At 40.2% G+C, this 20,027-nt stretch overlaps 1 protein-coding gene across 1 annotated transcript; it reads right to left on the reverse strand.

Moving 5' to 3' along the window:
• Positions 1-2,095: 2,095 nt before the first annotated feature.
• On the reverse strand, positions 2,096-19,783 carry LOC129349820 (potassium voltage-gated channel subfamily H member 2-like). Its single transcript, XM_055014328.1, has 2 exons — positions 19,587-19,783; positions 2,096-2,532 (listed from the first exon to the last, which is right to left on the reverse strand). Exons 1-2 carry the CDS (start codon positions 19,660-19,662, stop codon positions 2,096-2,098), a joined length of 513 nt encoding a protein of 170 aa, XP_054870303.1. The 5' UTR covers positions 19,663-19,783.
• Between the last annotated feature and the right edge of the window lie 244 nt (positions 19,784-20,027).

Raw genomic sequence — 20,027 nt, forward strand, 5'->3', positions numbered from 1 at the left:
TTACTGATGCTAATCAGTCAACACCTGAAAAAGTGTTAAATGTAACAATGTCAAGCAACATTTATGTTGTGCTTTTGCTGCACTTGACCAAATTGAAGTGTACTGTGTTAGTGTGATGCTGTACACTAATGTAAGTCAATAAAACTCTCCATGGGGACCCTGGTTCAGGTAAATATAATGTTTAGGTAGCTAAAATGTGGTTGCAACAGGAACATTAACTTACTATATTGTGATGAGGTAGCACTGCTGTGTCTCTGAGGTTAAATGGGTGAGAAAAAGTTTATCTTACATATTCACACATTTAATTTTGCATTGTGCAGCCTGTTAATACATGCAGTGTAGACCACAGACTAGCTTTGTGGGGCAGATGTTATGAAGCTAAAACCGAGATAGTATAGGTTGTCATGGAAAAAAAAAGAATTTGTTACTGAAAATAAAATTTGTTTTTTTTTCTCCGCGGAAAAGACTGGAGAAAACCTACACAGGTAATAGAAGTTTTTTGTAAACACTACTGTTCTTGTGACACAAAATGTAGGTTTAAGATTATTTTAGGTGAGAAAGTAGTTGTATAAATGTCATATCGCTGGTCAATTTATCAAGATAAAACCTGCTTAAAAATTTACTCCTAGGATTTTGGAGATGTGAGTGTCCCAGTTAGACAGCCAGCGCACATTTGTAAGAATCTTGCAAAAATGTTGTCATTGACTGACTTCTCTTGTGCTTAACAGTTGGCTTTATTAAATTTGCTCGTTGAAAGGAATGCAGTTTGGTTTAAGTCTATTTTGGTATTTTGCTATCAGATAAAGCATGCTTCAATGGAAAAAAAATGTATTTATTAACAGTGCATGATGATAGGAAACCTGTTATTCATAAAAAGACTTAGCTGCTAGCCGCTAGCATAGCCTTCCAAACATACCTCCGCAAATTCACTAGAGCTGCTCCTCTTTGGAAATGTCCTTGGCTGTCCCAGTCTGTAATCAATCTCTTTCAGTGATTAGCAGTTACTTGTGATATGTAACAGTGAATTAGATAGAGCTGTGGGTAGGGCAATGCTTCACACCATGGGGTGACAACAGAGAGAGAAAGCCAGCTGCATCAGAGCCAAAGTGGCAGAAAAATTATGCCATGAAGTGTAAATATGGCAAATATTGGCCCCAGTAAACAGTCAGGCTGAAAATTGAACCAAATTAATAGTGTGCCTCTTCTCCTGATTTTGATTTCTTTCATATTAAAAACAGTCCATCATTAATCTGATAAGGTTATACAAGAGCAATCCTTAAATACGAGGAGTCTTGTATGCTCTTCAGTGGAGCGGTAAACATTTTGCTTTTTTTTTGTGTAAATCTTATAGGTGCTGTATTTACTGAGATCTGTAAACATGACTACACAGAATAAAGTTCAGGAGCATAATCAAAGTCACACAAGAGGTAAACAAATCTCCTATAATTTCAGGCAGTTATTGTCAAATGGTGATCTGTGGCAGGCCCAGGTCCATGAAAAATAGTGCAGGTGCAGGTAGGATTATACTGACCGACGCAGTGATGAAGGCACAGCATTACATTTAGTAAGCAGTTAGCAGTATTGACTTTAAAAGTGATTTCACCCTGACATTGGAACACCTTTATTCACTGTCCTCAAAATAATTTTTGGTCACACACCTGTCTGAGTAAAATGCAGCAGCGTCTACCGCAGCCTGCATGTGGACTATTCATTGCCATGTAATGTTAATTAATATCATGTGGTATTAAAAAAGGGGTGGGGAGGTGTGACCACATAACATCTTGATCATACAGTACTATGTGCAGCTAATTGAACAGATTTTAGTTACATTGTTTTATGGTTATTCTGTGTTGAGATAATGCAAATACTTTCAATATGTGTCAAGTATCTTCCAAATACATTTCTGTTGTGTTGTTCTTTCATGAAAAAAAAAGACTATAGAAGCATAAAAAGGGATCCTTGTAAGGGGCTTGGTAGAAAGAAAATTGAGAACCAGCAATCTCAAGAAGCTGTGACCATAGAAAATAATAATCTTTATTATGATCCTGGATTACTCTTGTGGTTTAAAATTAAAACAGCATATTTTGTCACATTTTTACAACAGACAGTTTGGCAAGTCAATGTGCTGCCCAAATAGCTGTCTGATTAAAGTCTGTGTGATGGCTGTCTTCCTCTTATTGTTTACTTTGCTGAAGGTCTTACATCCCCAGACCTCATAGATGCAATTGATAAATAACATCTTACCAAAACAGATACAAAGAATGTCTGAATGTATGAAAATCACAGTTGATAAATTCATACCATCCTTAGTGTAGAGGGAAATCTCCACTTTTCTCTCCTCTGCTCCCAGCAGGGCTTTAGCCATCTGGGCCATTGCTGGTCTCTCTGTGTGAGGTCCATACAGAAAGCTGCAGGTGCAGGACTTCTGTATCACTTCAGCCCGAGTGTAACCGCACATTCCACAAAAGGCATCATTACAGAATATGATGGCGCAGTTCTCCACCTGTGCGTTGGCAATGATAAACTTCCGGTCTATGAAGGAAGAGGAAAAGGAAAAAAGAGGGATGATGAAGACACAAAAACATTTCCTTTTCCATCTATTGTGCACTCACAGCTTGACAAGCCTACACACAATTCACACAAAACCACATTCACAAACATCTCATTTTGTGAGACACAAGGAATGTAATAGAGAGTACCAAGGATGTACTGAGCATATTTCTGGAATTGCAAGAAAAAATGTTTTCACACAAATCATGCAATCTGTCAACACTGTAGGTCCCTTTTGGCCAGTAATGCCATAAAAAGTGACAAAAGACAGTAAAGCACTGTTAGAGATGAAATAATTGTCTGTCAATGTTGTAATAAGACTCTTACCTATAAAAGATACAAATATAAACTCCTGTGGGGTCCTTTCTTATGGACTCATTTGCACTCTTACCTGTCACCCACAGAATTCAACAGTTTCTAAGATAATATCCACACTGTTAATCTTGATTCGGATTAAACCTTTCTGAAATAACCCGTTGTATTATGCTGTGATCCACATCTTAACTACTAGTCCGTGGCCAAGGGTAAAAGAAATTTAAATGCTATTGTCAGTGCTTGTAGCTGCTAATTCCTTTATTAACACTGTTGCACAGCCCACTGTCGGACTGCTTTCCATAACACCATTTTACCCAATTTACGCGATTTCACTAATCTAGCTCTGTCATTCTTATTTCAGTAATTCGTTATTATTGTTGTTATTTTCACTTACCTATTTTATTTATTTATTTTCTTCCCTCAGATAGGTAACATTTTTGTGCCTTGATTTCCACGCATCCTTAGTTGCCAAATTACTGTTACTTTTATATGGTCAGTATCCTAAATCCCTGGGGTCTCCCCCCCACATACTATGATAGATGGAGCTTTTAGTTAGACTCTCCCAGAGGTTAGAGACAACTACTCAGCTCCTGTCCATTTCTGTTCCTGGCGCAGACTCAGAGAGTGGAGCTTGGGCTGGTGGCTCTCCTTACAGGAGTCAGTCGAGCCTGCGGCTCTGTGGGTGGGGTGAATGCTTTGGCTACTGTGTTTGGGATTGTAGCCTCCTTTCTGTTTGTTGATGGACTTTTTTTCTGTTTGTGCTTATGTCACAAAAGTTTCTCTTTGCATCAGCCGTCATTGCCCAAATATTTGACAATGTCACAGCCGGCTGAGGGGTAAGCAGAGTTGTGTGTCTGTATCTCAATCCAGTGAGATTTGTAAATGTGTAAAAGAATTTATAAATGCGTAATAAAATTTGTCAGTACAAACCAGAATCTGCAAATGCCTTCAAATTTTTTGCATCTGATAATCTGTATTAAAATTTCTGAACATAATAAGATTTGTCAATGCGTATAAAGAGCCGAAAATGTGTGCAAAGATCTGTAAATGTGTACCAATATCCGTAAACGCATACAAAGATCAGTAAATGCGCACCAAGATATGAATAAATGAAACAAGTCGAGTGGTCCTCACAATTGGATGCCTTTTTACACATGACTTTTGTTGAAAACGCAGTTGTTGCTGCTGCTTAGGTAGGAAGTTAGGAGTCACAGGTGTATTTCCTAACCTGTCCTAGCTTGCTGAGATGATTCTGGTTGAAAGTCAGAGTATAAAGTCATGCCAACTTACTATGAAAGCAAAGCATTTGATTATTTGATAACTTAAATCAGTTATGAGGCTATAGCACTCCAATAGCTCAGTGGTTCTCAAATTTTTTCTGTCGAGCCCCCCTTCGGAGGACAAACCCCCCCTAACCCTAACCCTATATATGTGTGTGTGTGTGTGTGTGTGTGTGTGTGTGTGTGTGTGTGTGTGTGTGTGTGTGTGTGTGTGTGTTGTTTTTCACAGTAAAGATCAATGGTGTCAAACTCATTTTATTCCAGGGACCACATGAAGCCCAATCCGATCTCCAGTGGGACCCACAAGTAAAATCACAGCATAATATCTATAAATCACCACAACTCCAATCTTTCCCCTTTGTTTTGGTTCAAAAAAAGTACATTCTGAAAATGTTCACATTTAATGAACTATCTTTTTACAAAACATTATGAACCTGAAATTTCTTAAGCAAAAAAGGTTAAATAAATTTCATCAGTAGCCCATTCTGCCACAGTTTATCTACAAAACACAAAATATTCAGTCACATGTATCTAGAACTGAACAATCTAGTATTTTCCTTCATGATCAAAACAACTTGTCATGGTCTAGAAATCATTTAAAATTTACAGTTTTACAAATTACAATTTGCAGTTAATGTCATAATTTTTATCCTTTGTAAAGTTGTCCGGCGGGCCTAAATGGACCATCTAGCGGGCCAGTTTTGGCCCATGGGCCGTATGTTTGGCATCGCTGGTAAAAACAATCGGAGTAGATAAGCCGAGTACGTGGCGTGATCAAACACACGCTGATGTTCTGACTGCACATTAACGATGCGTTCTCCTGTTCTTGGGAGTCTGTACTTCTAAGTCTACACGGCAGGCTTACATACAGTCTATGGGCCAGCTCAATTTCACTATTGTTGTACGCCGCGAAAAACAGGCCGTCGTTAAAACAATAGTTCAGCTAATTAGTTCTGTGTAGATGGACCTTTTCTTCTCAGTCGCTCGTGCCCCCCTTGACATGCCTCTGCGTCCCTCCAGGAGGGCGTGCCCGCTATTTGAGAAACACTGCTATAGCTGCAACAAGGTAATAGCAACAAAATACAAGTGAGCTTGCTATAATAACAAGGAATTAGTTCACCCAAAGTCCTGCTTCTTACCATTGCGTTAATGGCTAGAGTGATTATTTGCTATTTAGACTATCTGTAATTGCATTTGTTGTATTTTTTTACATGTGGTAAGTCATGTGTGTCATGTTTCTGTATGTTCAGGTTGCACAGAAGAATATGGAGTGTGGCCAGAAACCTCACCACACTCATCCAACAAAATCTTGATGCAGGTAACAATCCTTCAACCAGTGAAGCTGCTGTATTCAACCCCCCAAAAAGAAGTCAAACATCAATGTCATCGGAAATGTAAAGGTAACTTAATAGTTTGTTCATTTGGAGTGACATACAAAATTTGGAAAGTGGATACACTACATTAAATTGGATTAGCCTTGCAGAGTTTTATGGATGTGTAAAATATGCCCAATATTAGTTAAATCCCTGCAGAAAGGTCTTTCTTTCTCCCCATATTGCATGAAACCCATGACTTGCTTAATAATGTGGAAGAACCTCCTTAAGTAGGTTCCCTTTTATTAGGTTCACCTAATAAATTCATTATCAGACCTGTCAAAAATTCATGTCAGCGTTTTAAACAGGAGAAACTGTCAGGGTCCCCTCCCTGGTCCCTGCATCAGCCTCCACTTGACCTCCCTTATTCTCCCTCTCTCCCTCCCTTTCTGTTAATTCTCTCTGTTTCTCTCTCTCTTTTGGTTCTCTCTCTTTCTCTCTCTCTCCCCTCATCTGATTTTCACTGGGTTGCCCTCTGCATCGGCTGCACATCACACTAATCAGTCTCATCTGCAGAACTCCGGGCAGCTGCGGCGCAGCACACCTGTCCCTCATCAACTGCCATAAAAGCCATTCTCTCCTCGGAATCTCCCGTCAGCCGCTCTGGAACGAGACGTTCCAGACCACCCATCGCCACTTTCCGCCGCTGTTCCACTCTACGGAGAGCGCCTCCCGGGCTGCCGGTTCCCGGAGCGGACACCCCCTGCCCACCCCGTTAGTGAGTTTTAGTTTAGTTTATTCCTTGGATGTTCATTTATTTAGTTAGCGTTAGTTAGTATCCTGCCTTCCTCATTTAGTTTCTCTTGTAGCTTATGTTCAATAAATTCTGCTCATTTCTTTGATTTGAACCACTCCTGTCTGCATACTCTCTGCTCGGGTTCACCCCTCGTCATAACAGAAACACTTTCATTGAAAAACATAAAACCAAATGCTTTTTTTTAACTGAGATCCTACTTGCATAATAATTTGGAAGACAGTGTACTCATATAATTGGTCAGTAGCCAAGTTGATACACATTTTGACATGATTGTCTGAATTAAACATAACTCATGTGCAACATGAGGTTATGCTGTTTAAAATGTAGCTTTTTCAAAGCATATTTCCATGGTGGAAATATGCTTCAAATACAACTAATAAATCCCACAGATCAGTCATCTGTCAAACAACTGATTATATTAACTTGTCCATTGTACCTCAGAGGAAAGCCATATTTTTCCACAGACTCTGGGGAAAAAAATCAGGGTGTAGATTACAAATTGTTATTTGCAGCCCTGAGGTACATTATCTGAAATAAAATAAAAATGAATTGTGTATATTGATATATTACAACACATCTATGTCTGTGTCCAAAATCACACCTGCATCCACTATTCTTTATACTACTTTGTGATTTTTAACAGTGCTATGGGAACAATGTCTACATTTTCTGTGTTTGTAAGGGGTAGGTTCAGAATATGAATCATCTAAGTGTATAGGATTAGCTGTTCGAGGCACTTTTGAAGAAACTAGGCAAACTACATTAAGATGGCGGCGCGCTCGGACGCAGCAGCTCATGGCTCTCCTGCTTCTTTTTGCTTTTTATTCTTGTTTGTGCACTCTATGTACGTTCGCTTCAGAGTTCAACCAATACACCCACCAAGATCTTGTGGATATCGGCTATCGACACAAGATAGCTGTCTCCAGAGACTTTCGCCATAACCACAAGCTCCCAGACAAGATAGCCGGATTGCTGGGCTCTCCGTGGATTGTTGTCGGGCTTGGGAAAAAAAATTGGCGCAGGCAGATGAGGAAGAGGAAGCAAAAGCAGGGCCGCACGCCCAGCCTCCTGTTGAAGCTAAAGACCAGTCCACACAAGCCACCTCTACCGAGCCTGTGCCTCACCAATGTCAGATCCATCACACACAAAACGGATGACCTGGAATTACAACTTGTGTGTAATCGCTACGTTCGAAGCTGCTGTGTTCTCATCATTACGGACACCTGACTTCACCCAAAGATCCCTGATGCTAGCGTGCAGCTAGCTGGCCGCTCTCTGCACCGCTGGGATCGGACCGAGGACTCTGGTAAAAACAGAGGTGGGGGACTCTGTATCTAGGTCAGGACCTGGAAACATTCACAGGGACAGTACTGGACTACAATAAGTTCTGTGTGGGAACTGTGTCTGTGGACAAAGCCATCCAGGTTTTTCCAAACCAGAAACCCTGGACGACCAGCCAGGTCCACTCACTCTTCAAGGTCTGCGACACTGCCTTCAGGTCAGGTGACAGAGCTCTCTACAGTGCGGCTTGAGCTGACCTGAAAAAGAGGAATCAAGGAAGCCAAAGCGGACTATAAGAGGAGAATAGAGTTCCCCCTCACCAGCAACAGAATACGGCAGGTGTGGCAGGGTGCAGGGCACATGGCACGGCGAATGTGTGCAGAGAGTCCACACATTCAGGTACCTGGGAGTACAGATCTCCAATGACCTCTCCTGGACAGACAACATCACGGCTGTCATAAAGAAGGCTCAGCAGTGGCTACACTTCCTGAGAGTCCTCAGGAAGAACAAGATGGAGAGGAAGCTGCTGCTGGCCTTCTACAGCTCATCCATAGAGAACCTGCTGACGTACTGTGTTTCCACCTGGTGCAGGAGCTGCACTGAGGCAGACAGAGTGAGGCTTCAGAGGACAGTCAAAGTAGCACAGAGGATTGTTGGCTGTCCTCTCCCCTCCCTCATGGACATCTACTCCACCCGGTGCCTCAGCAGAGCTCAGAACATCATCAAGGACAGTTCACATCCCAGTTCTCAGCTTTTTGATCTTTTGACCTCTGGGAGGCGCTACATATGCATTAAGGCGAGAACAAACGGACTAAAAAACAGCTTCTTTCCGAGAGCTATCACCACCCTGAACTCTCACATGTAACAACCCAGCCAACAATATAGTGTAAAATGTGCAACATACATCACTGCCTCTGCTGCTGCTGCTCTATAGTGCCTCAATATTCAATCTTTGTGACATTTATATTGTATATTTGTAAACAGAGACTGTTTGTACTACATTTAAGATTTTTATGACTTTTATCTTGCACCTCCTGCTATGTTCGTGCTGAAAAGGAGAAGCTCTCCAATCTTGTACACTGTATAATGACAATAAAGCACATTCTATTCTATTCTATTCTATTCTATTCTATTCTATTCAAAGTAACAAAAGTAAAGTAACAAGCTATGTAACCAATTATTTGAGTAATTAACTACATTTGCAATTAACCACATTAAGACTAAGACCAATAATAATTACTTGATACCATCACTGACAGGGGTGAACTTTTGTTTCTATTTCAATTCAATTCAATTTTATTTATATAGCGCCAATTACAGTCAAATTGTCTCGAGACGCTTTACAGAACCCATATGCCTGACCCCCAGAGCAAGCCAAAAGGTGACAGTGGCAAGGAAAACACCCTTTTAACAGGGAAAAAAACCTCGAGCAGAACCCGGCTCTAATGTGGGGGGACCCATCTGCCTGCTGGCCAGGCGGGTTGAGAGGGACAGAAGAGGTAGAGAGGTAGAGATAGAGGGATGGAGGTAGAGGGGAAGAGGTAGAGGGGTAGAGATAGAGGTGTAGAGGTAGAGATAGAGAGGTGGGGGGGTGGGACACAAGGACCATAAAACACAGCCACACATCTGAAGCAATGTGTTGTAAAATGTGTTGTGCTTCATTGTGGGATTGTTACCATACAGAATTACCAGATTGATATCATTGTCACACCCATGAGCATTTGGGTCCTGTCCAAAATCACTCCCCAGCAACAAATCACTTACAACAGAATAAATAGTTAAATGTGTATTACATAGCAGATGCTGAATGAATGTGAGTGTAAGTGTTTTTAGACACAAATGTTTTTGTTATACACTATTTACACAGAACAGTGCACTATATAGTAAAAAGAGATCCATTTTGAAGAAGTCTAGAGCGACATGCATCATTACAGAATCAGAATATTAATAAATGATCTAACTGTACATGCACACTGTACTTTCTTCCCGAATCAATTTGTGGTTGATGTCAATATGAACAAGAGACCTTGGGAATGACACAGAATATGTGCATCTTACAATGCATCCCACTGAGGCCAGTCTTGCCAACACACCTATGGTGTCCACTCTGCACCTTGAAGCCCTTACAGGGTCCCATTGGACCAGGCAACCCCTGGATTTCAAGAGCTCCTTTCATCATTTGTTACCCACAGTGTGGCATCATAAACATTATGTCGGAAACCATGGCATCCAATTCTTCATCTGTCATCTGGCTATACAGGGAGGTCTTATGTCTTGACACCCCCAACAAGCTTGCAATAATCAAGAAGATACTGCAGGTACTCTGGATTAAAATAAATCTGGGGATGTCCTGCTTGACCTGCACTTGTTGGGACCAAAAGATTTGCTCATAAATTTTGGCCATGTTCCTTTTTATCCCTTACCAACCCTACACAGTTCAGTGCCCATAGTGTGCCCATGATACACACTGAAATGTCAATGCTACTTGAAATGGCACTACAAAAAACAGATATTGAGTGCACATAAATTCTATTTGGTCTAAATCCAGTTGTGTGTGGTTTAAAATATGAAGCAGCCGAGAATGGAGCTTCTCAAGGATGTGGTGGCACAGCAGAACTTGTCATAGAAAAATTATTTGGCATTAGGTCAGAATGTCTTTTACAGTACACCTTTACAAAAACTATTTTGATGGCTCGCAATTGCACTGAGGCATGGTATATTTAATATGTTGAAAGACAGTGGCGGGCCATGCATTTCACACCTAGGCCTTCAATAGTGCCCCGTCTGAATCAATCCACCCTACAATAACTATTTTAAGGCTATAAAAAACATTGTATTATGCAAAAATGCAGTATAAAGAGCCGTTGAACCGCAGATAGATAACTCATGTAGCCACAATAAATGCCTTTACTGAAGAAATAAACCCGGGGTGCACAAGTCTCCTTCTAATGCAGATACAGCTGCGACACATAAAAAAAACCCATCAATAATAACCTCATAAAATTGCAGTATTATTTAGGAAAACAGCAACATTTTACTCACCAAAAATTCTGACTATCTGTACACAAATCTATCCTCCCTTCTTTCCTCAGAAAAAGTTCAATTACTCTGTCGTACAGATTATCTGTGCGCGTCAGTTCCATCAAGAAGTCCTTTTCTATCGCCATCGAAGCTAATGCTGAAAGTCGAGCCTGCCCTGTCGTATTTCTGGCATAAGTTTTAATTCGTTTTTGGGCTGAAATGTCCGCTGGACAGAAGCAGTGGACACATGGATGGTCACCGCCAAACACACAAATGTGTACAGCTGCCCCATGCTCTCACTCAGATGTTTCTGGTGAAGGAAGTCGAGGAGATCGGCGGGAGATTTTCCTGCAAAATCATCCATGGCATTCATTACAGTCAGTTCTGTCTTTAGCCAAGACAGATCGAAAAGTGTTCCGTGGGTCTGCGTTAAGCTGGAGAAGGCTGCATGCGGGAAATTTTTCTTTTATTCTCGAAACTTCTGGGGGTCGAGGAGGGCGACAAACATCAGTTTTTTTATGGTCCTGAAATCTGGTACGTATCTGGCAAATAATAATGTCCAGAATCCTGCCGTGGAGTTGGTGGTAGTGCGCGCGAGGATCTTGCGCTTGACCTCTGCGTGGCTCGGAGCGTCTGCGGTGCGTTCAGTGGCCTCGTAGAGTTCCTCATATCGGCTTCTCTCTCGCTCAACGGGGTCAGAAAACTCCTTACCAGACAAAACTTTACATCCAGTTTTGTGTCCAGTAGTACTGAAAAGAGCATGTCTGAATACTCAAAAATGCCATTAAATATGTGAAGTCATTTCTTGCTTGTGACAGGCTTGCTAGCTGCGGAATTGCCGGACCATTCTTAGCAATGTCTAGCTTTTCTTGAAAAGTCCATCTTGAAAATGATTTTGACAATAAATCTGCAACCAAATCCATTTCTTCTCCTCCTTCAGCCATTGTGGGTTGACAAAACAGCGAGGGGCGCAGAACTGATTCTGAAGGCCTCCAGGCAGATTTCTTTGACTTTGACCCTGCCTGGCAACAAATTTATGGCTGAAATGTGATTGGTTAAATGCGTTAATATAAAAATACATGTCTAGAAGCAGCACAACCAGGGCAAAGGCTATGAAAGGAATCGGACAGACCATTTGGTATTATTTAACAAGTATTCATGGACGAAATATAATTAACATCAAATGTATGATACTAAAAAGGCCTACATCAAAATAAAATAAGTCTAGCCTAGAGAAACAATCAGCACATATCCTAAAATAAACTTTCTTTGATATACTACCAGTGACAGTATATGTAAAAGTGTGCCATGAGTGATAAGTTGATGTTATATCTGTCCACTTAAAGATTACAATAACACATTCACAAATAATTACGCTAGACCTCAACGCAATGATAACAAACAGGACTTTGAAGAAACTGAGCTAAGTAACTTCAGTAAAGTAACAAGCTATACAACCAATTATTTGAGTAATTAACTATATTTTTCTATTAATCATAGTAAGACTAGGACTAATAATCATTGACAGGTGTGAACCTGTGTTTCTATAAAATATGTTGTGCTTCATTGTGGGACTGTTACCATACCAGATCACCAGACTGATACCATTGTCGCGTCCATGAACGTTTGGGTCCTGTCCAAAATCACTCCCCAGCAACAAATTGCTTACAACAGAATAAATAGTTAAAAGTGTATTATATAGCAAAAACTGAATGAATGTGAGCATAAGTGGTTTTAGACACAAATGTTTTTGTTATATACACGATATACACAGAACAGTGCACTATATAGTGAAAAGAGATCCATTTTGAAGAAGCCTAGAAAGACATGCATCATTACAAAATCAGAATATTAATATATGATCACTTGTTATCACAAATTTTTTGTTGCTAGTACCTTGCTGAAGCTATAAAGCCTTTACCCTCCATGACTGGGTACGCCTAAAATTAGCAGACAAGAATGAGGTTTTCAGGCAAAAATGAGATTCAAGTATAAGATGGAGTCCAAATTTGCCAACATGAACACCAAGCAGGCTTTTCAAAGGGTGGAAATCCTTACTGGAAGTGAACCCAAACACAATACCTACACTATATTGCCAAAAGTATTCGCTCACCTGCCTTGACTCGCATATGAACGTAAGTGACATCCCATTCCTAATCCGTAAGGTTCAATATGATGTCGGTCCACCCTTTGCAGCTATAACAGCTTCAACTCTTCTGGGAAGGCTGTCCACAAGGTTTAGGAGTGTGTTTATGGGAATTTTTGACCATTCTTCCAGAAGCGCATTTGTGAGGTCATACACTGATGTTGGACCAGAAGGCCTGGCTCTCAGTCTCTGCTCTAATTTCATTTCATTTCATTTATTCATTTATTTTTAAAATGGGACAATTTGTATTGATTTTCCCATTTTCGTTTACATTTTCATGTAAATACGATAGATTGTAGCCATACGGCTAATTTCCGTCTCAAGTCCCATTGGCAGATCAAAATTAGAGAACATCATAAGACCATAACTGAACAAAAACATATATATATATATATATATATATATATATATATATATATATATATATATATATAAAAAACACAAAAACAAAACGATAACACTTAGTGGACGTAACAGACAAAAGCTGAGATATCGAGGCAGCTACCAACCACTAATTAATTAACATTTACACATGATTATATTGCAAATATCTCTTTGTTGCTATTGCACATATCCCTCTACATTATTGCACATTGTCATACTACACTTATCCCTCTGTCACTATAACATAAAGGTCCGCTATATATATCCCTCTGACAGTTACATTTAATTGTATTGCACATTTCCCATTGCCACTATTGCACATAATAAAATTGCACATTTCTCTTAGTCACTATTGTGCATATCCCCATCTACAAAACATATAATTACCCTATACATGTCCCATCTAACACTATTGCACATATCCCATTATCACCATCGCTCATAATCCTTAAGCACTATTACACATGGCTATATTGCACGAAGCCCACGTCTACACATTTAAAACAAATTACACAGAGTCTTCAGGGATGAGCCCAATCAATGCCGAACAAATTTACACAGTACTATGATCACAGATCTGATTTTCCAATAGCCATGCTTTGAGATGTTTAGTAAATGAGGTGAGGTGTGGTTGTTCACGAATGGCACTTGGTATAGTATTCCAGGTTTGTGATGCATGAAAAGAGAAAACTGACTGCCCAAGAGCACTTTTCCTAAAAGGCAGAACACAATTACCGCTAGAGCCTGCTCTGGTTGATCTGCTGGAATATTTATTTACAAATTCTTGTGGCGGAGGGGGAGCTTGGCCATGAAAAATTTTGTAAAGCAGAACAGAATCAGCGTATTTTATGTTATCCAAGTTTAATTGCTCGTATTTCTTAAGAATATGACAATAATGATACATTTGTGGTTTTTTATCTAGAACCTTTAAGGCTTGTTTGTAAACTGTTACGATAGGTTTTATGGTTGTTTTGCAGGCCATTGCCCAACTCGTTATATAGTACAACATGTGGGGCATAATCATTGCATCAAAATATAGTTTAGCTGATTCCAAAGATAAATTGTTCCGAATAAATCTAAAATTGGACAGGTTAAATTTCATCCTTTTAGTAATCTTCCTTACCTGCTGTTTAAAACGAAATTGTGAATCTAAAATAATTCCTAAGTATTTAAATTCTTGTACAACTTTAATTGTTTGGCCTTGTACATAGATATTAGGATTGATTTCTTTAGTTATCTTTTTGGAAAAGTACATACACACAGTCTTAAAGACGTTAAGATGTAATTGAGAGCTATCAAGCCATTTAAAGACTTTACTCATAGCAACTGTCAGCTCTTGGGCAGCTTGCTTTTTGTCTTTTGCGTGAACAAACAACACTGCATCATCGGCATACATTCAACAGACCGCATTTGGTGAACAACAACTTGGTAGATCATTTATAAATAAACTGAAAAGCAGTTCATCCCAAAGGTGTTCTTTCGGGTTGAGGTCAGGACTCTGTGCAAGCCAGTCAAGTTCATCCACACCAGACTCTGTCATCCATGTCTTTATGGATCTTGCTTTGTGCACTGGTGCACAGTCATGTTGGAAGAGGAAGGGGCCAGCACCAAACTGTTCCCACAAAGTTGGGAGCATGGAATTGTCCAAAATGTCTTGGTATGCTGAAGCATTCAGAGTTCCTTTCACTGGAACTAAGGGGCCAAGCCCAGCTCCTGAAAAACAAGCCCACACCATAATCCCCCCTCCACCAAACTTTACACTTGGCACAATGCAGTCCAACAAGTATCGTTCTCCTGGCAACCACCAAACCCAGACTCGTCCATCAGATTGCCAGATGGAGAAGCGCGATTCGTCACTCCAGAGAAGGCGTCTCCACTGCTCTAGAGTCCAGTGGTGGCTGCTTTACACCACTGCATCCCACGCTTTGCATTGCACTTGGTGATGTATGGCTTGGATGCAGCTGCTCGGCCATGGAAACCCATTCCATCAAGCTCTCTGTGCACTGTTCTTGAGCTAATCTGAAGGCCACATGAAGTTTGAAGGTCTGTAGCGATTGACTCTGCAGAAAGTTGGCGGCCTCTTGGCACTATGTGCCTCAGCATCCGCTGACCCCTCTCTGTCAGTTTACGTGTCCTACCACTTGGTGGCTGAGTTGCTGTTGTTCCCACACACTTCCACTTTCTTATAATACAGCTGACAGTTGACTGTGGAATATTTAGGAGCGAGGAAATGTCACGACTGGATTTGTTGCACAGGTGGCATCCTATCACAGTTCCACGCTGGAATTCACTGAGCTCCTGAGTGCGAGCCATTCTTTCACAAATGTTTGTAAAAGCAGTCTACATGCCTAGGTGCTTGATTTTATACAGCTGTGGCCATGGAAGTGATTGGAACACCTGCTTCTGATTATTTGGATGGGTGAGCGAATACTTTTGGCAATATAGTGTATGTCATACCTGACTCAGAATCCTTTTCAAAAGAACTGAATACATTTTTTGCCCAGTTTGACACACAGGATCACAGAGCTGAGTGTGAAGCTCTACTGGAAGCCCTTTCTCTTCCAGAAGTGGCCAAGTTAGCTCCCTTCTCAGAAGAGGATGTACGGCACCAGCTCAGCTGATGCAAGCTGGGCAAAGCCCTCAGGCCTGACAGCATGCCAGCAGAGGTGCTGAAAGACTGTGCCCATGAACTCTCCCCAGTGCTTCACTTACTCTTTTGTGAAACCTATTGGACCACGACCATACCTACCCTCTGGAAAACTGCCACCAAAATACCTGTACCCAAAAAACCTTGACTAACTGAATTGAATCATTATAGCCGTGTCGCCCTCATTCCACAATAATGAAGTGCATGGAGAAGTTGTTTCTTAAAGTCACCTGCAAGTCACTACCCCACAGCTTGACCCCCTTCAATTTGCCTATAAGGCCACAAGGGGAATGGAGGATGTGGTTGCCTGTCTGCTGCATACCTTTCAGCATGTGGACTCTCCAGGTCACTGGACAAGAATCCTCTTTGTAGACCTCAGTTCAGCTTTCAATACAATCCAAAAGCACCTGACCCAGAAGCTACACCAGCTCAAAATCCCTTCTGCCTCATTCACCTCATCCACAACTTCCTCAGTGACAGGCTTTGTCATCAGCCATCACCATTAACACTGGAGCACCACAAGGCTGTTTCCTCAGCCCCTTCGTCTACCCACTCTACACCACTGCACGAGCCCATCTCCCACTACCATATATTTCAAGTACTCAGATGATACAGCCATACTTTCACTGCTTACAGATAATAACTCCCCAGGACTATTACAAGATTTCAGGCTTAGATCTAATTAACAATTTGTGGCTGGACTTGAAACGGGGTGTTCATTTATGAGCCCAGTCCAACCTGCCAGCTTGAGCAAATTTGTAAAAAAAAAGATTGGTGTTAAATTGTAGTGTTCAGATGTGTGATGCTGACTGAGACTTAAACACACAAGCTCAATGCCATAATCGTGGCCAATGGTGTGTTGACTAAAAACTGACTTAAAGAGGGCGAGTGCTTGTGCAATCAATTAATTTTCTTTTCTTCTTCTCTTCTTTTTACTTCTAAGTTCTATATTTTCTATTTATTTGACATTACTGTGCAGAAATCTGTCTTTTTTGTCAATTCTTGTGAAAAAATGAATGCAAAATTATGTTGACCTTGACTCATTTTAAAGCAATAAAAGCGGAAAACCTCTGACACGGGTGAATATGTCTTATAGGGACTGTTATTTGAATTGCCTTTGATCAGTTTTCAGCAGAGGAGATATGCTGCTCTCCAAAAATTAGAAGAATATACAAAAAATAGACTGCACTTCTTAACTGTTTACATAGTGTAGACATGAACATAATTATAATGCTTAAAGCTGAGTTAGTGTTTCAATTTCAGTCATTGTTTTACTTCTATACCATTGTTATACTTGACAAAGACGTGTTTCATTTAGTCCATCATAGATAATTAAGCATTATAGGAATCACTGGAACCTTAAGACTGTCATGATACAGTCATGGAAAAAATTATTAGACCACCCTTGTTTTCTTCAATTTCTTGCTCATTTTGATGCCTGGTACAACTGCAAGTACATTTGTTGGGACAAATATAATGATAGCAACACAAATAGCTCATAAGAATTTAATTTAAGAGCTGATATCTAGTCATTTTCCACAGTTTTCTTGATAATAACCAAAATCACTTAAGTTCTTACATCAGTAGTGATGGCATTGTACTGCCAGAAACACTGCTTTTAGGCATTCCATGTTTTAGTCACATGATACACACAGGAGCTAGTACTTGATTGCATAACCATTGTTTCTGATGACTGCAGCCATGCGTCATGGCATGCGCTCCACTAGCTTCTGACATTGTTCTGCTGTCACAGCAACCACTTCCCGTTGCACAAATTCAAACAAATGTGCTTTGTTTTTGGGCTTGTGGTTCTCCATTTTGCGTTTGATGATTTTTCACAGGTGTTCAATTGGATTTAGATCTGGTGATTGAGCAGGCCACGGCATGGTTCCAATGTTCTGGTTCTCCATCTAGGCTCTAACTGACCTTGCCGTGAGGCAAGGGGCATTGTCTTGTTGGAAAATCCAGCCGTTCGAGGCAGGAAAGAGGTTTCCAGCTGATGGAAGAAGATTGTTTGAAAGAGTAGCCCTGTACATGACCTTGTTCATTGGCCCTTCACACAATTGCATTTGCCCTGTTCCACCCATACTGAAACAACCCCAGATCATCACTGATTCACCCCTATGTTTTACTAGGGTCAAGATAGTCTGGTTTGTAGGCTTCTCTAGGCTTCCTCCTAATCAATAAATTGGCTGGACTGGGCATCAACTGACTTCAGACCACCTTCAAGAACCCGGTTTCCAACTGTTCTTGCTGAACAAGTCACATTTCTCCACAGTGCTCACTCATTTCTAAAGTCCCTGGAGATCTGACAACGATTCCTGACACAGGAACGGATGAGTGCATGGTCATCCCATGGAGTAGAAAGACATTTCCTGCTGGGACCAGCTAGTACTTTGGTAGTACCATGTTCGGCTTGTTTTTTCTTGGTGTAATGAACAGCTGCCTTGGAGATCTTCAGTTTTTTTGCTACCTGTCTCTCACTCATGCCAATTTCCAGCAGTGCCAAGATGGCTGCCTTTGTGACTTCAAATAATTCTTTAGTTTTAGGCATTATGCGAGAGTTGACAACTTCTGAGTTGTGCTACAGCTTGAATGTCAGCAGGAAGCCACTCTAGGCCTTTGCATGTGCAGTGCTGCTTATGACATGAAATGGCCTTTTCTATACCCTGGGAATACAATTAAGCTTAAGCATGTCAAACAGGACATGAAGTATCATGTAATCAGCTGCGTTTTTTGTCGCGTTCATCGTATTCTTCAGGCAATATACCTTCAGTGGTACCAGGCATTAAAATGAACAAGAAATTGAAGAAAACAAGGGTGGTCTAATAATTTTTCCCATGATTGTATACATGGTCTTTTCAAGTGTATATACTTTTTAACACTTTGATATGAAAGTTTATTTTGCTTTACAAACTAAACTAGATAGACAATAAAACAACTATACTGTTTCAGCTTAAAACATATACATTTCAATATGGGATCAAAGAACATTTAGAAGCAACACATGCACATGCACACACACACACACGCACGCACGCATGCACGCACACAATATACAAAAGCATTTGTGAATTATGTGCCTTTTTGAACTAATTTCAGTCCATTCACTTTTGGCATTCAGCTGGACTTGAACAAAGAGTTCTGAAACAGCCTGCTGCACCTGGCATCAATTCAGAGCCTCAGCAAATGGCCTGAACATTTTTGTAAATTCGAGTTTCAGTTTTAGATTTTAAGTAAGTTTGCAAAACTGTCAAAAATATTTTTAGTATAAGGTATGAAGTGTAGATTTCTAAGCAACATGATCTGTTGAAACTTAAATTGTCAATAAAATATTCTGTGAAAAAAGTGAAAGGGCCTAAATTCTTACTGAATCAACTGTATATCCAGGTTACATTGGCACTTAGATTGACACAACTTTGATATATGGTTTTACAAAATTCAAGAAATTATTTTAGATTAATCTTATTATAGTATATATACAGAAATACTAAAAAAGTTAATTTGGAAAAGATTTTTTGTTGAATGGAGAGTAAGTATTAAATGATCTTGGTAGCTAATTTACCTTCCTGACTTCTGACAGATTCTTTATTTGTCTGTTTAAACAATGTGTTCAATTTGATTCATAACAGAGTTGGTATAATAAAAAATACTGAAAAAAAAATCAACATTGGCATTCTCCTGCTGTAAGGGTAAAATTGTAGTGCTGCACACACAAATCAAATATTTCATTATGATTTTGTATGGTTCAAGTACTTATTGGTAACACAAAAGACTTTTTTCCAGCTTTCACTTTAGTGATGAAATCCAGCAGGTAAAATAAGGTGCTTACTCTGTCCGTCGAACTTGCGAATGATGGTGTCCAGGAAAGTATTCTGTGGGGCCACATGCCCCCTTCTCACCGGCATTGTTGGGATGCAGTTAGAGAGGCTTTTTCTCTCTGGCTGAAACACAAGGCAGTCCAGTTCTTCAAAAGCAGTGCTCTGCTATATAGAAGTTGTCTTCTGCATGTTTTTACATTATCAGAGAGTGGTTTATATAAACAGAGCTGTAGGAGTTTGATTTGTTCTGTTTGTCTGTCCTGAGGTTTGTGTCCCCACCCACCTTTCATCTGACTTCACACATAATCTCAGTCCTTGTCTCTGATTGGTTAGTGTCACTAACCTCTATAAAACTCTTGGATTAGAGGTGAAATCTTCAATAACCAAAAACACAGACAGTAATTTGTACACTTTTACTGTCAGTCAACTAATAATCTACTAAACAAGATTTT

The sequence above is a fragment of the Amphiprion ocellaris genome, chromosome 10 (genome assembly GCF_022539595.1).
Source record: "Amphiprion ocellaris isolate individual 3 ecotype Okinawa chromosome 10, ASM2253959v1, whole genome shotgun sequence".
NCBI classification, from domain to species: domain Eukaryota; kingdom Metazoa; phylum Chordata; class Actinopteri; family Pomacentridae; genus Amphiprion; species Amphiprion ocellaris.

Bases quoted from the DNA above. Each gene is read 5' to 3' on its own strand.
- LOC129349820 (XM_055014328.1), bottom strand. From the start codon at position 19,662: ATGCCGGTGAGAAGGGGGCATGTGGCCCCACAGAATACTTTCCTGGAC. The intron at 2,533-19,586 runs GTAAGCACCTTA...CTTCCTTCATAG, and splicing joins TCGCAAGTTCGACGGACAGA to ACCGGAAGTTTATCATTGCC.